The following is a 23,700-nucleotide window of genomic DNA, read 5'->3' as shown; positions in this document are numbered from 1 at the left end:
GAATGGGATTCAATCCTAATTCCCCAATGCGTCTATCAATGTAAGATCTTAAATTAGGCCTAAAAACAGAGATGTTTGATGTTTTATCATATAGAGGCCTATGTATATATATATATATATATATATATATATATATATATATATATATATATATATATATATATATATAAACAAAATAAGTTATTTTGAAGAATGTTTTTAATCAAATGTTGTTGATTTTTGTCCAACTATGGAAGTCAGTGGGTGCCGTCAACTATCTGGTTACCAACATTCTTCAAAATATCTTCTTTTGTGTTCAACAGAAGAAAGAAACTCATACAGGTTTGGATCAATTTGATGGTAAATAATGACAAAATTAATTTTTTTGTGTGAACTATCCATATAAACTCATAGGCAGCTATACATATCACACCCCTGTTTTATAAAAATCGATAAACAAACTTACACTCTGTCCGCGTGTATTGGGCAAATAAAAATGTTTTATGTGAGCAAAATATTGACAATTCTGTATTTCTAGTATTTTCTGTATTTCGGACTGCTGAAACAATGAAAATCTGACCATAAATAGTTAATGCGGTCGTGCACTATCAGGTCACTTTGTTTTTACTGGCCATTGGTCAGATTTACTGTCAATCAAACCTTAAACCAATAAATGAAGGGAAAATATGTCGCGTTCGTCTCGTTTAGCCAATCAGCGGTAAGTTGCTAAGAGTCGCGGTGCAGATTTAAAAGTAAAATTAATCTCGTCAACACATTTAGGACTGGGGTTAGTCGAAAAGACGTGATTTCTGAACCAAGAGCGATGCACAGTAAGTTAAACCGACTTTTTTTCCCCGTGTCCGTGTAATATTTACTGACTTCTCCGGTGATTTTAGTTAAAGGTTGTGTAAAAAGACAACGGAGACCAGGGCTGTAATTATCCACTCAGCGAGGCTAGTCTGAGTCATGTTAGCCCAGCGCTAGCATAGAAGCTAGCGTGACTCTTTCTCTACTTTGCATACAGGGGAATTAGAATAACGCCATTATTTAGATAACCTTCGGCATTTGGTTCAGGATTTGCACATGTTTTGTAGTCAAATATGAGCCATTCCACCGTCCCTGCCTTCCCCGGTGCCCACTTGTTTTGTCTAATCCAAGTGAGGTGAGGTGGTCAGAGAGGCAGAACCGGGGACCAAAGTGGTTGCCTGGAGACCTGCTTCTCTCTCGTCCATCTGGCGCAGGTATCCGCTCTCTTCCACGGATAGCCTACATTTTCATTTAAATGAATCATTTGCAAGGCTAATGTTTGAGTGTGGTCATGTCTGACCCCTGCAGCTTTTGATCTGCTGACTCCGCTTGAGTTAAGAGCTTTGTGAAGATGAGATGGACGCGGATCAGCTCTCTTATATGTACTAGGGATGCACTCGCCTCCTGGACAGGTGGATGAGGGCAGACAGCTCAGACAAACTTTGCATTGATTCCGTTCGTCCTTAAACACTATTATTGTGTCTTTCTCATTGTTGTTATATGTTAACACGTGTATTTTCCCAGCAGGTGCTGTTAAACCAAAACTGTGAAACTTTCTGCGATCAAGAGCTTAGGATACATTCGACAACATCATGTCGACCGTCTCACAGATGCCTCATGGACCTTGTGATCCGGTTTCTGCAAGTCTGTGACAGGATTGTCCTGCCCCATAACCGACGCTGCTCAACCTTAAAGTAATCTTCTGCCTTTTTTTGGCTTGCTTCTCTTGCTCTTGTCCCAATATGATCCCGTCCTGCTGCTTTTCTACAGCATCATTTATGAATGTTTTAACTCATTCAGACTCCATGTACATTCTAACTTGTATCACTTTTCTGTTGGTTTTATGCATAATACTGCTTGATATGGTTTCAATTCCTAACAATTTTGTGCCATCTTCACCAAAAAGACCATGCCTAACCAAAGTTGTAGAATGAATCATTGCTCTGATCATATGCCTGCAACAGCAATATATATCTGACCAATGCTCATGTAATGACATGTCAGCTTGATGTCTCTAAGGTGATTTGATAAAGCTTTGGGTGATGTGGCATAGTAGGCTAATATAAGAAAATACCTGAGCTGGTCATTGAAAGGTTGCAGGTTTGAGCCCCGCAGAGGAATATGGCCATTCATAGGGGACATACTTGTTCCACCAATAACATTATATGACTTGTTTCTTTGTTTAAGCTGTTATGTGTTGTTATATTTTGAAATAGTATTCTTCCAACAATGAAATTCAAAATTAATAAAAAAAAGTATTATGTATTATTATTACTATATAGTTATTACATATAACATTTAACAAAACACTAAAATAAAGTTATTTATAAATGTGTTGTGTATATATGTATATATAAAAAAATCTTTAATCTACAATGGATTTTCAGTGGCAGGCATATATTTAAAAAAATGTAATTTATAAAAAAAAAATGATGGATGTCAGAAATATTTTTTTTAAGTCATAAACAATCTTGTAATTGATTATAATGTATGGCTCATTTAGTGTATAAATAAGATATGCTGGTGTTTTTTTTAATGTCTGGGTCTGAATGGGTTACAGCAAAAGAGTTGCATGGCACTGATTGAACACTGTTGTACAATAATCATATCGTACCTGGGGCTCTGGGGGTGCATCCCCGTTTTAGCAATCCTTTTTTTTTTTTTTTTTCATCAACCATGTGGGGAGGAAAGTGATTCATTACTGGCTGCTGTAAGCACACACACAGCCATTGGGCCTGTCGCCTACAACCTGTTAGCTAGAGGTCTTGACGAGACTCCCCCTGACTCGTGTCCTGCTGGCGATGACACAATAGGATGGATGCCGCTAGCCTGCTAGCTCTGAAGGTAGCGTTGTGAATATGCGAGCTGCTCGCGCTGCTTTGCTGTTGCTTACATGAATGGAGAAAATCAGAGCGTGACCCAAGATGAAGTAGGGAGCGGCGGAGGGTTTTATAATATAGTTTGCGGGAGATTTAGAGTTTTTTTTGAAATGCAAAAGCATCATGTGCTGCGGGATTATGTGTTTTCATAATTGGATTTGTGCGTACTGTTCACTCTCTTGAATTATTTGCGTGTTGCATGAACAGATTCGTTAGTACAAGCTTTAGAATAATGAACTAACGCACATTCGCTGTCATGTCTGTAACACACTTCTTGATTTGGCTGCTATAGATTTAGATTTCTGTGACGTCTTTTTAGCTTTTGTGATTTGCTTGCTGCAGACATGCACCCACAGTCCCAATGTAGCAATAACAGGAATAATACACTCCCTGGCTTTCACCTCCTCCCACAAGGTTTCCCTCACTGTACCACATAATTACGACCTCCACCCTCCCACATACCCTTTTTCTTTCTTCTTGGCCTCCCCTCGTCTCGCTCCCCTCCCTCTCCCTGCAGTAATCTTTCTAAATCTCTGGCCTGCTAATCCTTTCCACGCCTATTTTAGTACGGACACCCCCACCACCCCAGCTTCTTCTGCTTCAATATATATAAATATGGCAGTCGTCCAGAATAATTTAAGGACTCCTTACAATGCAATAATGAGACTAGTGAAGGGATGCAGTTGCATTGGAATTCTCCTGAAGATATCTGGGGAATCTATCCGTGTCGTGCCATTGCAATGTGTACCTTTTGTAGTCTGGACTTGACTGTTGAGTTTAGTGGTAGTTAAAGTTAATGTTTGTGTAATTGGCACAGTACATTTTGTGTACGTTGCATTTATAAAGGTATTTGTGTTTTGTTGTTTTGACTTCTAACGTGGATTTTTGTGGTCTAATTTTCCTTTTTTACTCTCCCCATTTGTTTCATTCTTCTCTCTTTGCCTTGCCCTTCTCATTCCTTTCTTTCAGTGAACAGATTTTTGGTGAGAATCAAGTTATAATGCTGAGTTTGAACTCATATGCTAATCTTCGAAATGAAGCAAAATGTCTGGCACTAACTAAACAGACATAAAAAAAATTCATGTTTGATTTGATTTTTTTTTCTTATATACATTCCTATTATATAAATAAATATGGATATTTTAAGATGCTCATTAAAACAAAACCCTAAAATATGTGATTTTTATCCCCTATAGACAGACAGTGACGTTGAGCAACATTTCCCGAGATTATGCTGAGCATCCTTGCAGCTGGCTCCATATTCTTCCCCGGCCTTTTCCTGCTGTCTAAGCGAATCCTGAAACATGGTCCTGGGCTCAAATGGAGCGAGAAGGATGCTGTCATTGTCTCGTCCAGGTAAGAAAATGGGAAGAGAAAATGAGATGTGTTGAGAGGTCCTGTCAGGCTCAAACTATCTGCTTTTATTTACTTGTGGTTCTTCTCAGAATATGTATGCCAGTAAAGAACATATCATATCCTCTTTTTGTTTATAAACATGAAAGTCATGGCATTGGCTTCATAATTGTATTTTTTTGTGTGATTTATTAAGATTCAGTAAAAAATATATAAATTGATAAAGGATTAATATCTGCATCAGTGAATGTGACTAGTGAATGAGATTTATACACACTTACCGGCCACTTTATTAGGTACACCTGTTCAACTTCTTGTTAATGGAAATATCAAATCAGCCGATCACATGGCAGCAACTCAATGCATTTAGTCTTGTAGACATGGTCAAGAAGACGATCTGCTGAAGTACAAATTGAGCATCAGAATGGGGAAGAATGGTGATTTAAGTTATTTTGAACGTGGCATGGTTGTTGGTTCGGGCTGGTCTAAGTATTTCAGAAACTGCTGATCTTCTGGGATTTTGACACACAACCATCTCTAGGATTTACAGAGAACGGTCTGAAAAAGAGAACATTTCCAGTGAGCGGCAGTTCTGTGGGTGAAAATGCCTTGTTGATGACAGAGGAGAATTGCCTTGACTGGTTCGAGCTGATAGAAAGGCTACAATAACTCAAATAACCACTTGTTACAACCGAGGTCTACAGAAGAGCATCTCTGAACGAACCTTGAAGCAAAAGGGCTACAGCAGCAGAAGTTCACACCGGTGCCACTCCTGTCAGCTAAGAACAGGAAACTGAAGCTACAATTCACACAGGCTCACCAAAAATGAACAATGTTGCCTTGTCTGATGAGTCTCAATTTCTGCTGCAACGGTACATTGAATAAACAAGTAAGATCCTGGTTGATGAGTGCATGGTAAATCAAGACATGTCAATCTGAGCGATCAAACCAATCTAAGCTCACTCCAGCTTTAAAACGGTGTCCGATTTAAGCTGTGCTCGAAATCGCCCCCTGTACCCTCTAGGGATGGGCATTTTTCAAAAATATTGTATTTGAATATTTGGGCTCATAAAAATCGAATATTCGTTTATTTAAATTACATTTAACGAGAAAGACGTTATTTTTTTTACTTTTTTTTTTTGCCATTTCTGAGCAAGCTTACAATTAGGCAATATACACATCAAGCTTACTATATATCTTAACGTTTTCTTTTAGTTGAAAACATTAAACAATATGTGTAAACAAAATATAAAGAACAAAAGCATTTGAGCTCAAGCAGCACGAACGAAAAAAAAAACGCTAATAAAGCAGACTGCGCAGTTATCGTACAGATCGTATGCACTCGATTCAGCATATGGTTATAGTGTTTATATTGTTTCACGTTCATGTTGAGAAAAACATTAATATCCACTTGCTCAAGTGAGAAAACGCGTTGCGCTGACAGACGTTGCAGAGACACAAAGATAACGGTTTGCTAAGCAAAGTTTCTAAAAGCACTTTGGGTTTTCTGTTCTTAAACCTGTCTCCCTCAACGAAACTTAAAGGAAGTATATGTCTCAAAATCATTTTGCTATCAGAAGACATCATATCTGATCACTAGCGCTACAGCTGAGTTTACCTGCAGTCGTTAATGCAGTGATGGACAGCTGTCTTTCCTCAGTCGACTGCTGTTTGGATTTCATGTGATTTCTCATTGTGGTGGTGATATTACGATAACTCAGTTTCATTAATTAATTTGATTAAAAGTACTTCGATTTTGTAATATAATTTTAATCTAAGCAATTCCAAACTTCGCGAGGCAGACGACGACATTATGTGATCAAATACCATCCACTTGTTAAACACGCTCCACAGCGCCACCCAGTTCACTTAATTATAACTGCGAGTTAGTGATTGGGATTTTTCATGGATTCACTGCATTAACGGCCTGCAAAGCAACGTAGTAAAATTCGAATAGTATTTTATTTTTCGAATAATAATTACACATCGAATGTTTGAAAATTTGAATATTCGTGCACATCCCTTATTCCCTACATTTGTCCACTAATATAGTTCCCTTGAAGGAGTGAATGAAAATGGAGTGAGTGTACATCAGTTTTACACTTATTATTGCGGTGTATTATGGGATTAAATGAATAGACTTGATAATGTCCAGTATGGTTTCAGACACGACTACGGCTGTCCCCTCGAATAGTGCCCTATTTAAGGGTATAGGGGACGGTTTCAGACACATTTGTGATTGGAAAACACTGTGTTATTATCACAATGCGATCGGATCCATGAAGTCTATGGCCATTTCTCAATATGCGTTCTTGTCTGTACTTGTGTTCTTGTGGACTTGTGAAACGTCATCAGTCGCTGCCCAAGTACTGTCCCAATACACAAGTTTGCATTTTGGCAAGAACGGTTAAAAATCCTGGAAGTGTTCTTGACACGCCCATTTTACAGAGGACGTATCGGTTGGTAACTTGTGTGAACTTGACGGCAGAAATATCCCAGCATTCATTTCGGCATTCAAGGAAGGAGAGGCAGGTCAATACAGTAAGTCGTTTTTCTACAATTTCGTACGCTATTTCATCACTAAATTCACTGCTGAGAACATTTGATGCGAGAAATCAACTGTGTAGATTTCAAATATTGGCATTTTTACGAAAATTTATGGCGAATCGAAAATGTGCTCAAACGTTTTCGGAAGTGAGAATCTCCATAAGCGTTGCTTTATTGTTATGAATATACATTACATTGTAGTGTACAGTTGTAGAGGTACTTCAGACGGCGTCTGTGCGGGGGTATTATTGCGCAATACCAGCAAGAACACATCGTCTCAAACTGTCAGCAGCGTTCTGTGTGCTCGTCACCTTGTGAGTTCATTCTTCCAAGAACAACTAGCAAGAGCGTTCTCCCCAAGAACACAAGTCCGTTCTTTGCATTCTTGGTTTTGAGAAACACCCTATATCTTTAGCCAAGCAACATATTATGTCACTCTGAGATCTACGCACATTGTGTGTGGGTTTGTTTTATGTAAATGGCCTCCACAGTCACCAGATCTCAATCCAATAGAGCACCTTTGGGATGTAGTGGAATGAGAGATTCACATCATGGATGTGCAGCCGACGAATCAGCAGCAACTGAGTGATGCTATCATGTTTAAATTGATCAAAATCTTTAAGGGATGTTTCCAACACCTTGTTGAATTCATGCCACAAAGAAGTAATTCAGTTATGAAGGCAAAAGGCAGTCATCCCGGTGCTTGCAAGGTTTACCTAATAAAGGGGCTGGTGAGTATGTGTATTAAACCACATAAATAAAATGTACACTTGATGAGATAAACTGAAATATTTGTAAAAGTCACAAAAAATGTTTGAAAACCGAAAATGGTTGGCTGAAACTGAGGGGTAGATAATTTTATATGAGCCAAATATTGGTATGTTTTGCTGGTCTATCACAAAATGTGTTGCTGTAAGTTTATGGCAGAGATTATTATCCTGTTTTGAAAGCCTTTTTGCAAGAAATGTGTCAGATTAAGATCTGCAGAGTAAAGACGCTGCATGTAAGGTTATGTTTGGTTGCGGTGCACTGTCTGATGCATTGATGAGCTTTTCTGCTTAGCTAGGAAAGTTACTGTGTAATAATATCCTGCTTAAATTACCCTTCCCTTAACTGGTGTCATCAGAATCTGCTTTCCAGTATCTCTTATCTAAGGATGTTTTGCAGTCTGTTTTGCTCCCTGCTTTGGCTTTATTTCATGCATGTGATTTATTTTATTTATTTATTTTTTCTTCACTCTTTCTTAGGCTGGTGTCCTCCGTTCAAGCCATTATGGCGTCCTCTGCCGGATACATCATCGCCTGTTCTTGTAAAGACATCATCGAGGACCAGTGAGTATCAGCTGAAGATGTGCATTGTAGCTAGATATATAATAAAAGAGAAAATATTTTTTTGGTAATTCCGGTTTGATTTTATAAGCAGGAGGACTGTTTTACTACACACAACACTGCTTTTCTTTGGTGTTTGTGTGTTTTCCCATGTGCATGTGTCTCTCTCGTCTTATTTCATTTGTGTTTTATTTGTGTATACAGCTGAGAATTCTCTAATTTCTATGGAACTGTTCCCAGACGTGTAGGAGTGCAAAAGTATTCCCTTCACTCTGAGTGTTTCTAAGAATGTGCTATTCCTCCAATGCACACCTTATGTCAGAATAATCTAATTAGGCTCTTAACCTAATTAGTTTCTATCTGTAAATCCATTGTGGCACACCAAGCCAGGGGAAAGGGAGCAAGAGAGAGTAGATGGGCAAAATACTCTGGAAAAACTTGATAGTGAATTTTTATGACGGCTTTGGTCAGCGGTTTCAGTTGATGGTTTAAAGCTGCATCTTAACACTCTTTGAAACCCATTCGACGTGTTCACGCTGATGGATTGTCGAAAATGGTTTGCTCTAATTTGATTTACCTCACCTAATCGAATTTAACTTATTTTGACTGTTTATCTGTTTATTTTGTGCCTTAACCCGAAGGCCCACAAGTTAATTAAGAATGGCAGCTCAAATGGGTCAGAGCAATCATGCTTCATAAATGATTTAAGCCAGGTAAACTCAATTACTCAGGGTATGTGTTGTAAATGCAACATCAAGGGAACAGGAAGCCTGGGAATTAGACTAATGCTGTGTCCCAATTACTTATACTACGTCCTAAATAGAGTTGGCTATGTCTACCAATTTGGCATCAGACAATGTCTACAGTGAAACATCGCGATGGACGATGACATCGGAAAGTGGAAACTAACTAGAAACGTAAAAATAACATTCTCATTTTCCACTAGTTGGGTGGGATCGGGGTGGCTCAACATCATGTCTGTCAGCCATCGCGATGGACGATGGCATCGTCTATCGACGCAACCCTAGACTCTGGTGCCAAGTACATACTTTTGAGTGTGTAGCAGAAGAGTATACCATCTTTGAGACATACTATCATGTCATAAAATTGCATCTTTAACGGACGCTTTGTTGCATAGTTACACTGTCAATCATCTTGTCACAGTTAATATCCTCCACATTACATTTCATTTCCTACTGTATCAGAGAGATATTAAGTAGCACGTTGATCTTCCAGATGTGGGTTTTTCATGGGTAGAACTCTCCTCATATTTTTGCATAATGATGGCTTTAAAAGTTAATGGCCAAATGGATCTTTATAAAAGTTCACATTGTTGTTGCAGATGAAATATAAGAACCGAATCCTTCTCCAAAGTGCAATGGTTTGTGGGCAATGTTAGCCATTAGAGTGTGCACGGATCCACACTTCAAATCTACTGGACATATTATGACAATATTGTGAAATATTAATAGTTTAAAAGAACAGTTTTCTATTTTGATATATTTTAAGATGCAATTTATTCCAGTGATTGGCAGCTGCATTTTTAATCAAGTCAAGTCACTGTTATTTATATAGCACTTTATACGACACAGTTTGTTTCAAAGCAGCTTTACAGTGATAAGAGAAAAATTATTAAATGATGCAAACAGTTCATTTCGGCTGTACAGCAGCTCTAAAAGAAAATAGTGTCATTGTTCATTCAGCTGAAGTCAGTTCAGTGTTGATTCAGTTCCGTTGAAAAGATCATCAATTATTAAACTAGTTCATTTCATCTAAAAAGCAGTTCTGCAGAAAAACAGACAGTGATGTCGACTTCCAGCTCAGTTCACTTCTCATCCTATAGTGTCAGTGCTGTCAAATCAATAATACTGTTGAATATTAAGTGTCCCCAACTAAGCAAGCTAGAGGCAATAGTGGCAAGGAACCCAAACTTCATCAGGTGGCAGAATGGAGAAAAAAAAACTTGGGACAAACCAGGCTCAGTCAGGGCAGGGGGCCAGTTCTCTTATGGCCAATGAACGAATACGGTGTGATTATAATTCAGTCAGAAATCAGATTGTTGATCAGTAACATTCAAATATTTAATTCAGTTACTTTTGATTGAAGATTGCATTCATCACTCCAGTATGGAGACAAAGCTGGTCATGGGTCAGGATGGGACCAGGGACCAGGACTTGTCTGGTTCTTGTGGTCTTTGCTAAATCTGTGCTGATGGCTATCATGTCGAAGAGGCCTTCACAGGGGATTGTCTAGTTGACAGGAACTGACATTCATGGCTGCGTTGTGGTCGTGTCTTGGTGCAGGTCCACCATCTGATCTGGATACGGACCAGATATGGCTGACTATGGTAGCCTCGGGATAAACAGAGAGACTAATATTAGCGTAGATGCCATTCTTCTTATGATGTAACCAGTACATTAGGTCAACCGGAACTGGGAACAATTCCAATAACATCCAATTTCTGCAGCCTAACAATCCTTTAATGGATGTGAATTATAGAAATGTGATAATGTGTTGTGTATGCCAGGTTAAAACTGTTCGTTTGCTAAATAGGAAAAGGATCTACCGCCTGCAGGTGATTTTGATATTCTAGGCATTATCAACTAGACAGAATTTTGAGATCGTAATAGGCGACATGGACTTTAATGCGTTAAGAGCTCGCTCAAGTACTGAGGAGCTAAACTGTTTAGTGCTTTGTAAGTAATAAGCAAGATTTTAAAATGTATGCGATATTTAATAGGGAGTCAGTGTAGTGTTGACAGAACCGGGCTAATATGGTCATACTTCCTGGTTCTAGTAAGAACTGCGTTTTGGACCAGCTGGAGTTTAATTAAGCGTGCAGGTCAACCACCTAGTAGAGCATTACAATAATCTAGCCTTGAAGTTAAGAACTAACTTTTCTGCATTTGTCATTGAGAACATATGTCATTATTTAGATGTATTTTTTAAATGGACAAATGCGGTTTTAAAGATGCTAGAAATGTGACTTTCAAATGAAAGATTGTCATCAGTTAGGAACCTGTGTGTGCTCTTTGATACCAAAGACCTGACAGTCCAGCCATCAAGTGTTAGACAGTATTGTAGGTTGTTACGTGTGGAGGTGTGGTAAACAGGACGGGGCCGAGAGCCATGGGCACGAAGCGAGGCTGGTGGCGCGAGTGCTAATGAGCATCACCTGTGCACCACACCGGTGTCGAGTTTCATGGAGGAGCTCCGGTCTATGGATTGTCCAAATTGTCTATGAAACCTGCTAGATTATTCTGCGGACACCAGTTAGACAGCCAGTCATTGGGTCTCCTTTACTAAGCATGTATACACACAAGTTTGTGCATGAAATCTGTATACGGACGAATTTAGGAACAAATTGCAAATAAATAAATTCACCAAAAATTTTGTAATAAAATGTACAGAAAAAATATAGGAACAACTGAAACCACACGTACGCAAAAAGCACTTATTCTGTACGCCCTTATAATCGTGTTAAGAAGTTATTTTTAGGGTTGGGTACCGAACTCTGTACTTTTAATGGTACGGACCGAATTACGTCTGTACTACAGAGTAGAGTACCGATTCACATTAAATCAATCGGTGCCAAATTTTTGTACCTTAGAACGCAATCTAGGCGCGAGAGTAAGACTATTTAAATCCAAATTCTGCATGTCTCTGTGTGAATGAGTGACGCAGACGCACGGTTTCCTGTACATCAGTCTCTCTCACACACACACACACACACTCACACACTCTCTCTCACACACACACACACACACACACACACACACACACACACACACACACACACAGAGAAGCACACACAGAAGCACACGTGACCCTTGCGGTGTTTTTCAGCCTCTGCAGTCTCACTATATGAGAATATGAGCCTCTCTGAGAGTCACTGAAGTTCATCAGCATATTACAGTTTTATTTAAGAAAAACTATCGTTATATCATTAACACATGCCAATTCAAATGTTTTCACCAAAACCCATCAAAATAAAAGTTTGGTTTAACTTGAAATATATTTCTGTTGTACAGTAGAATTTAGATGTCTTAATTTCATAATAATACTAACACTAATATAAATAAATTATAAAAAAATTAATTTAAGGAATAATCACACTTTTTCTTTTGTTGTAATTTTAACAGTATAAAGCTCAGTTGTGCCGCATGTTGTTTGACAGTTTAATTTCATATAAAAGATCAATTAAATTAATGTTTTATGTCTTCAGTTGATTTCTAGAAAATTCACAACACAGAATTTGTGGAAAACAAAACATTTCATAGAATTTTTTTTATTTTTTATTAATATTCAAGCATCACAGACAATGGCAGACAGCAACCAAGGCAGCTCTGACATAATGTCAATAACACTTCTACAAATGACTTTGTTTCTTTATAGTTATTGAGGTAAGCATGTCTAAAGTACCGAAAAAAGGTACTGGCACCGAATTTCAGGTACCGGTACCAGTTCAAATGTGAACGGTATCCAACCCTATTTATATTTCATCCTAACACGACTGTAATTATATTGAAGTATATTGCATTAATTGTATTATCCATATTCTTGTATAATCCATATATAAAATTATATAATAAAATGATTAAATAATTCAGTTAAATTTAATCTTAAACACATTCCATCATATACAGTTAAAGATTAAGAAAATCTGCATTATAGCTTTAGCTGCGAGGTTTCTCTGAATAACGCAGATATACTTGTATGTACAGCTGGCTAATGAGAAATGGTGTGAGAGACACTTGGCATTGCTCGAGGATCGGGTGAGAGCGCGTCTGCAAACATTGTCAAGTTTGACGAGTGTGACGAAAGGCTGTAATGAATGTGTGAAAAGCCCTTATATGGAGATGGTTTGGGCATGTTTTATGCAAATGCCTAACCTTGTGCACATGGCCGCTCAAATTCAAACGTGTTTTGAATTAGGAGATTTTTCTTGAGAAGTTCTCCTGTGCATACAAATACGAAATAATCCATGCAATTATTAATGATTGAGACCCATTGAGTGCATCATTCAGCATCATTTCTCCTGTCTTAAAGGGACACCTCTGGAAAGATGAATGTGTATTTAAAATTGGTCATTTATGTAGAAGAAATGTGACATTATTTTTGAGTTTGGAGCTTTCTAGATTGAGAAAAGCAAGAAAATGTATTTTTGGCTTATGTGGATGAAAGACAACAACTCCCAGAATGCACTTGCTTTACTGCCCTAGGAGGCCACTTAAAACAGCAAGGCTAGGCTACTAATGAGTCTCTGTGACGAGTCTGATTTCGAGATCGCCCAAAATGTCCGGGATTCGGCTTTTGCGTTCTACAGTCGCCATTCATTATGTTTACTGTGGCGAGCAGGACGAGGCTGACGGCTGCGGGAGAACGGCGCGAGGCCGGTGGCGTGATTACTGAGACGCGCCGGTCTCGTATCTCTCACGGAGGAGCGGGAATTTTCTTAGCAATGTTAAAACGCACATCAACCGATCACTTGTTTAGCGTTCATGTAAACACTACATTCAGATTCACCAATCGGAATGAATTCAGTTAGACTGAAACAAAAGGTGTGCATGTAAACAATGAATGGCGACTGCAGAATCCTGGACATTTTGGGCAATCTCGACGGCCGGACATGTCCGGGAAAAAGAGGATGGTAACCCCTACTACTCCGCTTTCTCCTACTACACCGCTTTCTCCACAGAACAAGAGCCTGCAAGCTTAGCTTCCAAAAAAAGATGTCTGACACTATGTGTACATTCTGTGAGTGAGATCCCACCCTCTATGGGCGGGTTGAAAACATGTGGGACAGCCCCTACTACTGGCTGTAGTCTTTAGCCTCTGGCCAAAAAATCCTCCGATGACACAAAATGATGATTTTTGCGTCATCGGAGGATTTTTTCCAGACAAAAAATACATAAATCTCTCATCTCAGGGGGATATGAGGGTGGAAAGCATGGTAATTCGAAAATACTACAGGTTTTCTACTAATACAAAGCTTAATGCTAAATCCTGAAGTATCCCTTTAAGTGTCGCATGATCCTTCTGAAACCATTCTAATATGCAGATTTGGTGCTCAAGAAACATTTCTTATTAATGTCAAAAAAGTAAATCAGAGTTGTCCTAAGACAAGAATGGGTATTGTTCAAAATGAATGGATACATTTTAAAGGTTTTGATCCACTGCAAATGTTGACTACTGTATTTTTGTGGATTCTTTGATGACTAGAAAGTTCAAAAGAACAACAGAATAAGACATACAGTACATTTATCCTCACAATTCTGCATCAAATTTTACTGAGGACAATTGTTTACTCTTGTGTCCACATTTATCTTTGGAAGACTCTACAATCTGACTGATGCTTATTTTGCTAGTCAAATTTTAAGGGAACACTTCACCCCAAAATCAAAATGTCTCATGTTGTCGTTCTAAACCGGTATGAATGTTTCTCTTACATGCAACACAAAAGAAGAAATTTATCAGAATCTTAGCGGAGCTCTTTTTATGTACGGAGTTGTATTTTCAAGCCCAACTTACCTGTAACCTCCAGGTGCAGTACTGAGCACCTTGGACATGTTCATAGACATATCAGGGAACAAGTCATGGAAAGTTAATTAATAATGCACTGGTTTTAAATTTTTATTTGGCCATTCTGAGCATAATATCTATAAAATATATTTTTTTTAAATCCTTATCAAATATAAAGGAGGGCTGGGAAAAAATCATGGAAAAGTTATATATATATACATACAACATGTATGTGTATTATATTAGGGGTGTTACGGTACATGTATTCGTCCCGAACCTTCACGGTTACGGTCACAGTCAGTCGAATACAGTCAGTCACAGATGATCCACACTCCAATCCAATAGCAACACTGTTTGCCAAATGCCACAACAGGAAAAATAGCAGAAGAAGAAAAGACAATCTATGCAACAACCCAAAACAAGATTGGCGACTCGCCATTGACGAGTTCAGATGGCACGCAAGAGCTTACTAGTAGCTTGTACGCTGAGTTTCGTTGAATTTTTTTGATGCGCCCCCCTAATTTCACAGAAAGCAAACCGGAAAAGCAGAAAGCGGAATCATGTTTTTTTCTTTCTCTTTATTCTACAAAAGCACAATGTTTTGTTTTTATTTGCAGTGTGCACAAATAAAAGTAGACCCTTTACAGTTTCAAATGATATATAAGTATTTTAAGTTGTTTCCGCTGTTATAATGAGACAAAATCATTTGGCATTGTGCCGATTTGTGTCGTGGACGTCTCACTACTACAGTCCAGTGATGAAATATGATTGTCCTGGAAATGGGAAGCCTCAGGTGTCGCTTCACTTGCTTCTCTCCTCATGGAAATGTGAAATAGGCTATTTTTCTCCCCTCTCATCTTTCCGTGATTTCTTGAAAAAGTGTAATATTTAACTTTGTGTATGTGCTAGTGTTGGCGAAGTCAAGCTTTCTGAACCAGCAAAGCTTTCAACGTAATTCTATTGGAAAAAGGTTTATTACTTGATTTGATTTTGAGCTCTGATTTGAAAAGCTTTGTTTAATTTTTTTATTTATTTATTTTTTTATTTTTACACATGCCTCGGAGCGTTGGTGTCATGGCTAACATAACTAGTATCTGCCATTATCACCACATGTTAATAAACTCTCACGCGCAAAGAAATCTAATCTCTGCACAAATTTATTTTTCAATAGATTTATTTTTCATTATTCCATTTATTTTGTACTTTTATAACACAAGATGCTTTTCAGTTTTGTAGCTGATTGTGACCAAATATGACCAAATTTTTTTTTTTTTATCAGCCCTACAAAAAAAAAAGACCTATGCAAAAATGCATTCTGTTCACTGCTTAGTGCCTAATACACTAAAGGAGACTGTACCAACTAAATGCCGCTAGGTGGAACAAACTGTAATTTGCACTACTGTCTGTTCAAAATAAATGAAAAGAAACATAGCATTGCGGGATTTGTTGCCTTTTCCTGTTGTACAGAACTTGAATCGAACCATGACCACAACACCGAGGTACATACTGAGCCGTGACTTCTGTGTACCATTACGCCCCTTGTATATACAGTATCTCACAAAAGTGAGTACACCCCTCACATTTCAGCAAACATTTTAGTATATCTACTCAAGGGACAATACTATAGAAATGAAACTTGGATATATTTTAGAGTAGTCAATGTTCTGCTTGTATAGCAGTATGTATTTACTGTCCTCTGAAAATAACTCAACATAAAGCCATTATTTTCAAAATAGCTGATATATTGTCAGTATATAACTGATGGTTTCCACAAAGTAACCCTAAAGTACATAATATGGGGGTTTCTCACTCTTGTTCCTTCATTCCATATCTCTTTCTCTCTGCTCCCTCTGTCCAGGCATTGGCTTACCAGCAGCTATATCCTTTTTGCGGTCCCCTACTTCATCTATGACATCTATGCCATGTTCTTGTGCCACTGGTACAAACTTCAGGTCAAAGATCACGAGGAGGATAGCGAGGCCAAACCGATGAGGTCAGCCATCAGCGGCTATCTGCGCAGAGAGTTCCTTATGGTCTTGCACCATGTCGTCATGGTTACTGTCTGTTTCCCTGTCTCTGTGGTGAGTGGAATGAGGGTTGTGTGACATTAACATACATTTTTTCATAAACACACATTTAAAGTACATATTTTTTGGAATATGATTATGGATGCCCATCAGAGCCATGTGTTTGGAGTGTAGTAACACAGCTTTGGCTTCATGACTGTGTGAAGAGTGATTTGATGGGGTCATGCTATGTGGGTGGCTTGAAGTGTGGCTGAGTCTAACTTGTCCTGAATGGGCATGTGTACTTTCACCCTGTGATTATGCTCTCCATCACTCTCCATCTGTATCCATGGAGACTATTGCTGTCGGCAGCAGTGTAGCAGCCCGCACCCTGGCATTGGCTGCACTTAAATGGCAATGAGTGTTATGGACTGATAAGACAGGAAAACCTCTGCAGCACTTCCCTCTGATAAAACCACACTAAGCTTTTCTACATCTGACACAACACAAGTTTGACTATCTCTTCCTTTTCTTTCTATTTTTTTTATCCCCTTCTCTGTCCACTTCCCTTCTTTTCCTTTATATTTTCTTCCTTCTCTTCTTCATTCCCTTTCTCTCCTTTCCCTTTCCCTTCCATTTCTGTATCCTCGTCCCATTCCCTTTTCCATTCTTTTCCCTTCCCTTTAACTTTCTCTTCCTTTTCTCTTTCCTTATTTTCTTTTCCTCTCCTTTTTGTTTCCCTTTCCCCTTCCCACTTTCTTTTCTTTGCTTTTCTGTTTTCCTCCCCTTTCCCTTGCTTTGAATTTTATTTCCTTTTCTGTAATAATCTCCATTCCTTCCTTTCCTCTTCCTCCCCTTCCATTTCCATTTCCCATTCCCTTCCATTCTTTTTTCTTTTCTTCCCTAATTTCCTTCTTTTCTTTTCCTCTCCCTTCCCTTTCACTTTTCATTCCCACCCTTCCCTTTCCTCCTGTCCTTTTCCCGTTCCCCTTCATTTTCTCATCCTTCCCTTTCCTTTTCCTTTGTTTTCTTTCCCTATTTTCTTTTCTTTTCCTCTCTTTCTAGTTCTGGAGACAGGGCAAAGGGGATTATTTCCAGGGTGTGATGTTCCTGGCAGAACTCAGCACCCCATCTGTCTGTCTGGGAAAAATACTCATCCAGGTACTAAACACAATCACTCATTCACCATCTCTTTCTGACTTTCTTTTCTTATGTCTTTCTTTTTAAAGACCTAGACAAGCAGATTTTCAGATTTCTCTTTCTTTTCTTTATAGTGTATGGGTAATTTCTACCAGACATACTACTCTTTTAACATCTGATTGAATGACAGTGATCTTTCACAGACTTGTTTACAACTCTCTTGTACATGTCTCCTTCACTCCTTGAGTGTTAAATGTCTACTGGGGAATATTGAATCACGGTTGTCAGGGTTCATTGCTCTGCCTATTAATATTTTTCTATCTGTTAAACACTCTCTTTCTCTACTTCCTGCTCTTCTTTGTTTCTTTGCCTCAGTACAAGCAACAGCACACTCTCCTACATAAAGTCAATGGAGCTCTTATGCTGGTCACTTTCTTCATCTGCAGAGTTCTTCTCTTCCCCTACCTCTACTACGCCTACGGCAGGTATGATCACTTTTGAACAACTCTCAATCATTCAGTCTTTTACTAGGTCTTATATTTCTATTGCTCATCTATTCCTTCTTTCTTTTATCCTCTCTTTCTCCACTGAGTGACAGTGCCTCTAATATTAACATCAAAAATCTTAAATCTGGAAGTTTTCTTTTTTGGTCAGAAATAAATATGCATCATAATCTGTCTCAACCCAGGATTTGTTTCGAACATGAGACATTTACACATTCCTCCTAAACGATTGTAATAACCACCAAAGATCATGTGTTGTTTTGAATTGATCGTAATACCAGGACAATCATCATCAATCTGGATGACATGTTCTAGTTTTAAAATTGCAGCACTGATGTATTATTCATTAGACTGGAAACTTGAGCATCTTGAAAATAGTTACATTTCTGAGTGCAGTCTTTACTGGCAAACAAACGGCTAAGTTGAATTTGCTTGCAGCAGGGCTTCCATGGAAAACCTAGAAATATAAGATAATTTTTCTGTGTAATTTCTAGGGATGCACGATACATCGGCTACCATATCGGTATCGACCGATATATATTTGTTCATTTTTTTTATATTATCATTATCGGCCTGATAAGAAAATTGGCCCAAATATTAAAGCCGATAAATATTGGATTATTTCCTTCACCTGAGACACCTCAGATGCGTACTGTTCGCCATGATGGTTTTGAATTGCTTGAAATATGATTGGAATCACTTCAAAATAGGAAAATACAGTTAAGTGCAACGTGCGCAGGGCAAGTCTTTCATGTAGGCTACATAAAATTATGAGAACATTATAATTGTGTGTTTGGCAGATGGATTTAATGGTGAGACTTTTGTTTTTGTAATCAGGCTCTCAAAAATTATATAAAAATTTGGATTTAGATTTATCGGCCAATATATCGGCTTTCAAATATAAAGAATTATCGGCATAGGCCAAAATGTTCATATCGGTGCATCCCTAGTAATTTCCAAAACTGAACAAAGCATGGAAAATATCTCGGTAAGAACTAGTTTTTTGAGAGTGCATTTTTGCATATCAAACAACAAGTCAAATAAGTAGTTTTTGAGATTTCCGACAAGTCTGAAAAGTCATCCAATTTCTTTGATCAAAACATATTAAACATCAAGTTCAGATTCTGTATAGTTTGATGTTAGTTACTTGCAATATCCTAACACAGTGTATATAATGTATACCAGGCTGATTCACTCATATTACTACAAATGAGACAAAGTGTATTGCAGTGCCGCATCACTGCAGCTGCTGTTAGAAACTCTGGTTCCCACTGGAACAGTCAGTGTCCAGAGATGCATGCTTGGGACTGCACATGTGGAATGGCTGGACCAACCTGAAATATGCACTTCTTTTTCAGATTTCGGTATTTCCCCATTCAAGTAGAGTTGGTCTTGCATGCCTGAAATACAGTGGTGCTTGAAAGTTTGTGAACCCCTTGCAGAATCTGTGAAAATGTGAATAATTTAACTCAGTAAGAGGGATCATACAAAATGAATGTTATTTTTTATTTATTTAGCACTGTCCTGAATAAGATATTTTACATAAAAGATGTTTACATATGGTCTGAATTTATAAAAATGACCCCGTTCAAAAGTTTATGTACCCTTGATTCTTAATACTGTGTCATTACCTGGTTGATCCACGACTGTTTTTTTTGTTTTGTGATGGTTGTTCTTGAGTGCCTTGTTTGTCCTGAGCAGTTAAACTGCCCAATGTTCTTCAGAAAAATCCTTTCCAGCAGTGACAGTGTGAAAAGATGGATCTCAAAACCATACAGAGGACAATTGAGGGACTCAAACACAACTATTTAAAAAGGTTCAAACATTCACTAATGCTCCAGAAGGAATCCCAATGCATTAAGAGCCAGGGTGTGGAAACTTCTGAAGGGCAGTACTAAATGAATTTATTTTATATTTAAACAAAATAAGAAAAATTTGGATGACATCATCCTGTTCAATAGTATTCTGGAAAACTGATGAATTTTCAGGACCTGAAGGATTTATCTGAAGAACATTGGGCAGTTTAACTGTTCAGGACAAACCAGGGACTAAAGAGCAACCATCACAAAACAAAAAAAAACAAATGGATCCTTTCCAATCCAAAAATCCTTTGTACTGTGTCTACACCAGACGTGAGCGGTGCTGCACGACAAAAGCAAATAGAACCCATCATAATCAGTGATGCTGTCTACACTGTACGTGTCTACACTGAACTTATAACACAAGTTCCCGACATTAAACGGATGCCTTGCTCTATTTCTAACGTACTTCAAGCACTCACGCTACTTCTGACACAAAGAACAAATGGATTTGTTGCGTCCAGTGTAGACCAAATTTGTCTGTTATTCACTGTAAGCTGACTCTATGCATATGTTTGTTTGTGCTCATATCACAGGTACGCATCCATCCCCTTCTACATGGTGCCGCTGTCCGTGCCCTGGCAGTATAACGCAGGTGCAGCTTTGCTCATGGCCCCGCAGGTTTACTGGTTTTCCCTCATCTGCAGGGGTGCCTTTCGCCTCTTCACCAGAGCCTCACGGCACAAAGCAGCTGTTAGCAGCACTGACTCTGAGCCGAAAACCTCACTCCTGCCCTCTGCCAATGGATACAGCCCAAGAGAGGCTGACTCGCACTGAGAGAGGGGTAGAAATAGAGATGTAGTTGCAGGGTTGTTAGGTTTAGGCCAAATAGGAAACAGAAGGCAGATTGACTGAGTTCAATGGGTGAATCTTTTTTGACCCTGCAGCGTCGGTCAGCAGGCAAAGAAACTGAAGCTGTGTAACCTCTATATTCACCACAATCCTCTCTTTGAGAAGAAAAATAAGACTTCAGACCAAACCAAACAGATAAGTTTTTTTCTATAACATGCACACCCTCTGTGTCAGAGCATTAGGTTGGGGAAATGTCTGCTTTGCAGAGTTAGTGCATCATTTGTAATGTACCATGGTCATAAGCTTCAGAAAAAGGGACTGATGTGGACGAAGCAGCAACAGTATTTAAAATGAGTGATGGATGGTTGGAAGGATTGAAAGAGACCTCCCGTTCTCCTCTCTTGAGTATCTCTGTCTCTTTGTTTGTTACATTTGCATAGAGGATACAAAAAAGGAAACTGAGATTTCTCTGTCAATTTGTACACACAATTTTATCACGTACGTTGAATTCCAAATAGATTTTGAATTTATTTTAGATTTTTGTTGATTTATTTAGTTCTATTCCTCATTAAGGGCGGATGAGTTTAAAGCAAAGCCGCTCACTACTAAAAGACTGAAAACCGTAAACAGATGCATAGCCCATTGCCAGTTATCCATCTCTCTGTTTTCCCCTTTCCTGGTTCTCATTACAGCTGAAAACAAGATGGCAGCGGCTGCATCCAGTTAGTTAGTGAATCAGCAGTTATAAAGAAGAAGGGGGGTAATTTAAAGGATTTGGATGAGGCTGAGCTAATGCATTAGCATATGTCTGCTGCAGTACTCCAATCCTTTTAAGATCCAGATGTCGGACGGAGGGGGAAGGGACCGAACTGGCCATTAAAAGGCTGCACTTGAAAACCAGGCTGAAGTTGGCAAGGCACTCGGACGAACCTGAGCCAATTGATTTGTACTTTTCGTATAGTTTTATGAGGGGTTTAGACTGCCAGCAAAATGGCCTTCGCCAACCTCTTAGTAGATCCACGCCGCAATATGAAGTCTATACTACCATTGATTGTAATCTGCACATTAAATGTGTAACAGCTGTTCTTTCTCCACTCTGACAAGATGTTTATCCAATTCTCAAGCTGTCAGCCTTTGTTTCTATCTGGAAATTTAGGTGGTCCACTGATGACGTGTCACCAATCGGTCCTTACTTTTATGGTAATAGTGTCATCGGTGTAACAACGTAGTCACACGGCTCCCTTAGGCCTGCTTGTTTTGCGATGCTCACAAACAGGACTGCCAGTTTGATGCTAAACAGTATTATTAGGGGTGGAAGTGAGAGGATGGAACACAAGTTGGATTCAAGGAGTGAAACTTTCACTTAATTATCACAAGGAGGGGTGCTAAAGAAACATCCAAGTCTGTGAGATACTTCAACACTTTTAAAAGCACTGCATATATGATGGCTCTTCTTAAATCAAAGTTTTGGATTTTGTTCTGAACCACTATAAATGAAAGCGTGTAGGTTAGTCATGTTCTGTTACTCATTAGAATGGGTTTTATTTTTCTGCTTTACAGTTAGTGTGTGTGCTCAAAGGCATCAATGTAGCCGTAGAATTTATGCTTTTAACATGCTCTTTACACAAAATACTGCAAGATTGTTTTACACTTGATTGCATCACACATCACTAACTCAAAGGGACTGTGAAGTGCTGGGCATGAATAGGGCCAGTATTTTCAACCATAGCAAAGTATACTGGTTTGGGAACTGGTTAAAATGTTTTGAGCTAGGAATGACTGTATTTTCTGACTTTGTTTTTATGTAATTATACTTCTTGTTAATTTATTCTTATTTATGTATTTATTTGGCCAAGTTTGAATGTACATATGAATACACATCTAAATGTTCTTTTGAGTGGGCTTCTGTTTATCTAGTTGCCTGAAGACTGTTCTGTATTTCTGGTTCTCTCAGCTGAAATATACTCTTGCTCTCTCCTGCTTTGCTGATGCTTTGTTTGACCTCCTTTTATACTGAAACAAAGGCTCCATGTCACCTGTTTGGCGTGTGTAATTGTGTGTGAGAGAAAGAGATCATTGCACACAATGGTTCAATGAAAATTGCCTAAATATGTCTTAGTCTTCAAGTACCAGGCCAGTGACTCTTGGTTTACTTATTCCAAAATTCTCTTTAGTTATGCATGTTAAATGTGCTGTAAAAAAAATCCCACCAAAGCACACATTTTTCTGAAAAGTGTGTCTTTGAGATATCATATCTGTCTCAGCAACTGTATATGATGTAAACAGCAGCGCAAAAGAGTTGCCAATCTTTTTTATGCTATATTTGAACATTCAGTTTACACTATGGTACAACAAAATTAGAATATAACAATAATTATGAATAACACCAATAGAGAGAATAAAGAAAATATGAACAACCAATACCATAACTCAAAGCAGAAACAGACACTAACTAAAAATAAGAAAAGGAAAGAACGGCATTACATAACTTAATAAAAGTTACATATTGAATACAGTAGAGTTTGTAGGCCGTGCCAATTGTACATTTTCTGGGCTTTTTTGTGCATAATTATTAGGCACGTTTTCTTTTACAGATAAAATAAGCCAAAAAAAGAGGTAAAGAATCCTAAAAAATGACCCCCCACTTAATAAGAATCACAAGCTCAAGTGTTGTAAAATACATGAATTCATCTTCCATAATCTGGCAGTAAATTGTAAGAGTTCATTTACTGCCAGATTCTGGATGATGAATTATTCAAACAGTG

General features: G+C 38.4%; 2 protein-coding genes across 5 annotated transcripts in view; one reads left to right on the top strand and one right to left on the bottom strand.

Moving 5' to 3' along the window:
• Positions 1–23,700, bottom strand: part of LOC307168406 (chymotrypsin-like protease CTRL-1) — a 132,764-nt gene that overhangs the window by 85,848 nt on the left and 23,216 nt on the right. The window lies entirely within an intron of this gene.
• Positions 712–22,919, top strand: tlcd3ba (TLC domain containing 3Ba). 4 transcript variants are annotated; one of them, XM_079888384.1, is made up of 8 exons: positions 712–809; positions 1,531–1,721; positions 4,082–4,241; positions 8,033–8,116; positions 16,494–16,716; positions 17,707–17,802; positions 18,157–18,266; positions 20,680–22,919. In XM_079888384.1, exons 3-8 carry the CDS (start codon positions 4,117–4,119, stop codon positions 20,918–20,920), a joined length of 879 nt encoding a protein of 292 aa, XP_079744510.1. In that variant the 5' UTR covers positions 712–809; positions 1,531–1,721; positions 4,082–4,116; the 3' UTR covers positions 20,921–22,919. The 4 variants fall into 4 exon arrangements, with proteins under 4 accessions (XP_079744510.1, XP_079744509.1, XP_079744512.1 ...); XM_079888383.1 differs by having other exon boundaries at positions 720–809; positions 1,531–1,700; XM_079888385.1 differs by lacking the exons at positions 712–809; positions 1,531–1,721 and adding exons at positions 2,500–2,850; positions 3,855–3,868.

Source organism: Squalius cephalus, assembly GCF_949319135.1.
Source record: "Squalius cephalus genome assembly, chromosome: 1".
Classification (NCBI taxonomy): domain Eukaryota; kingdom Metazoa; phylum Chordata; class Actinopteri; order Cypriniformes; family Leuciscidae; genus Squalius; species Squalius cephalus.
Note: the sequence above shows the minus strand (reverse complement) of the source record. Positions and strands in the feature narration are given on the sequence as shown.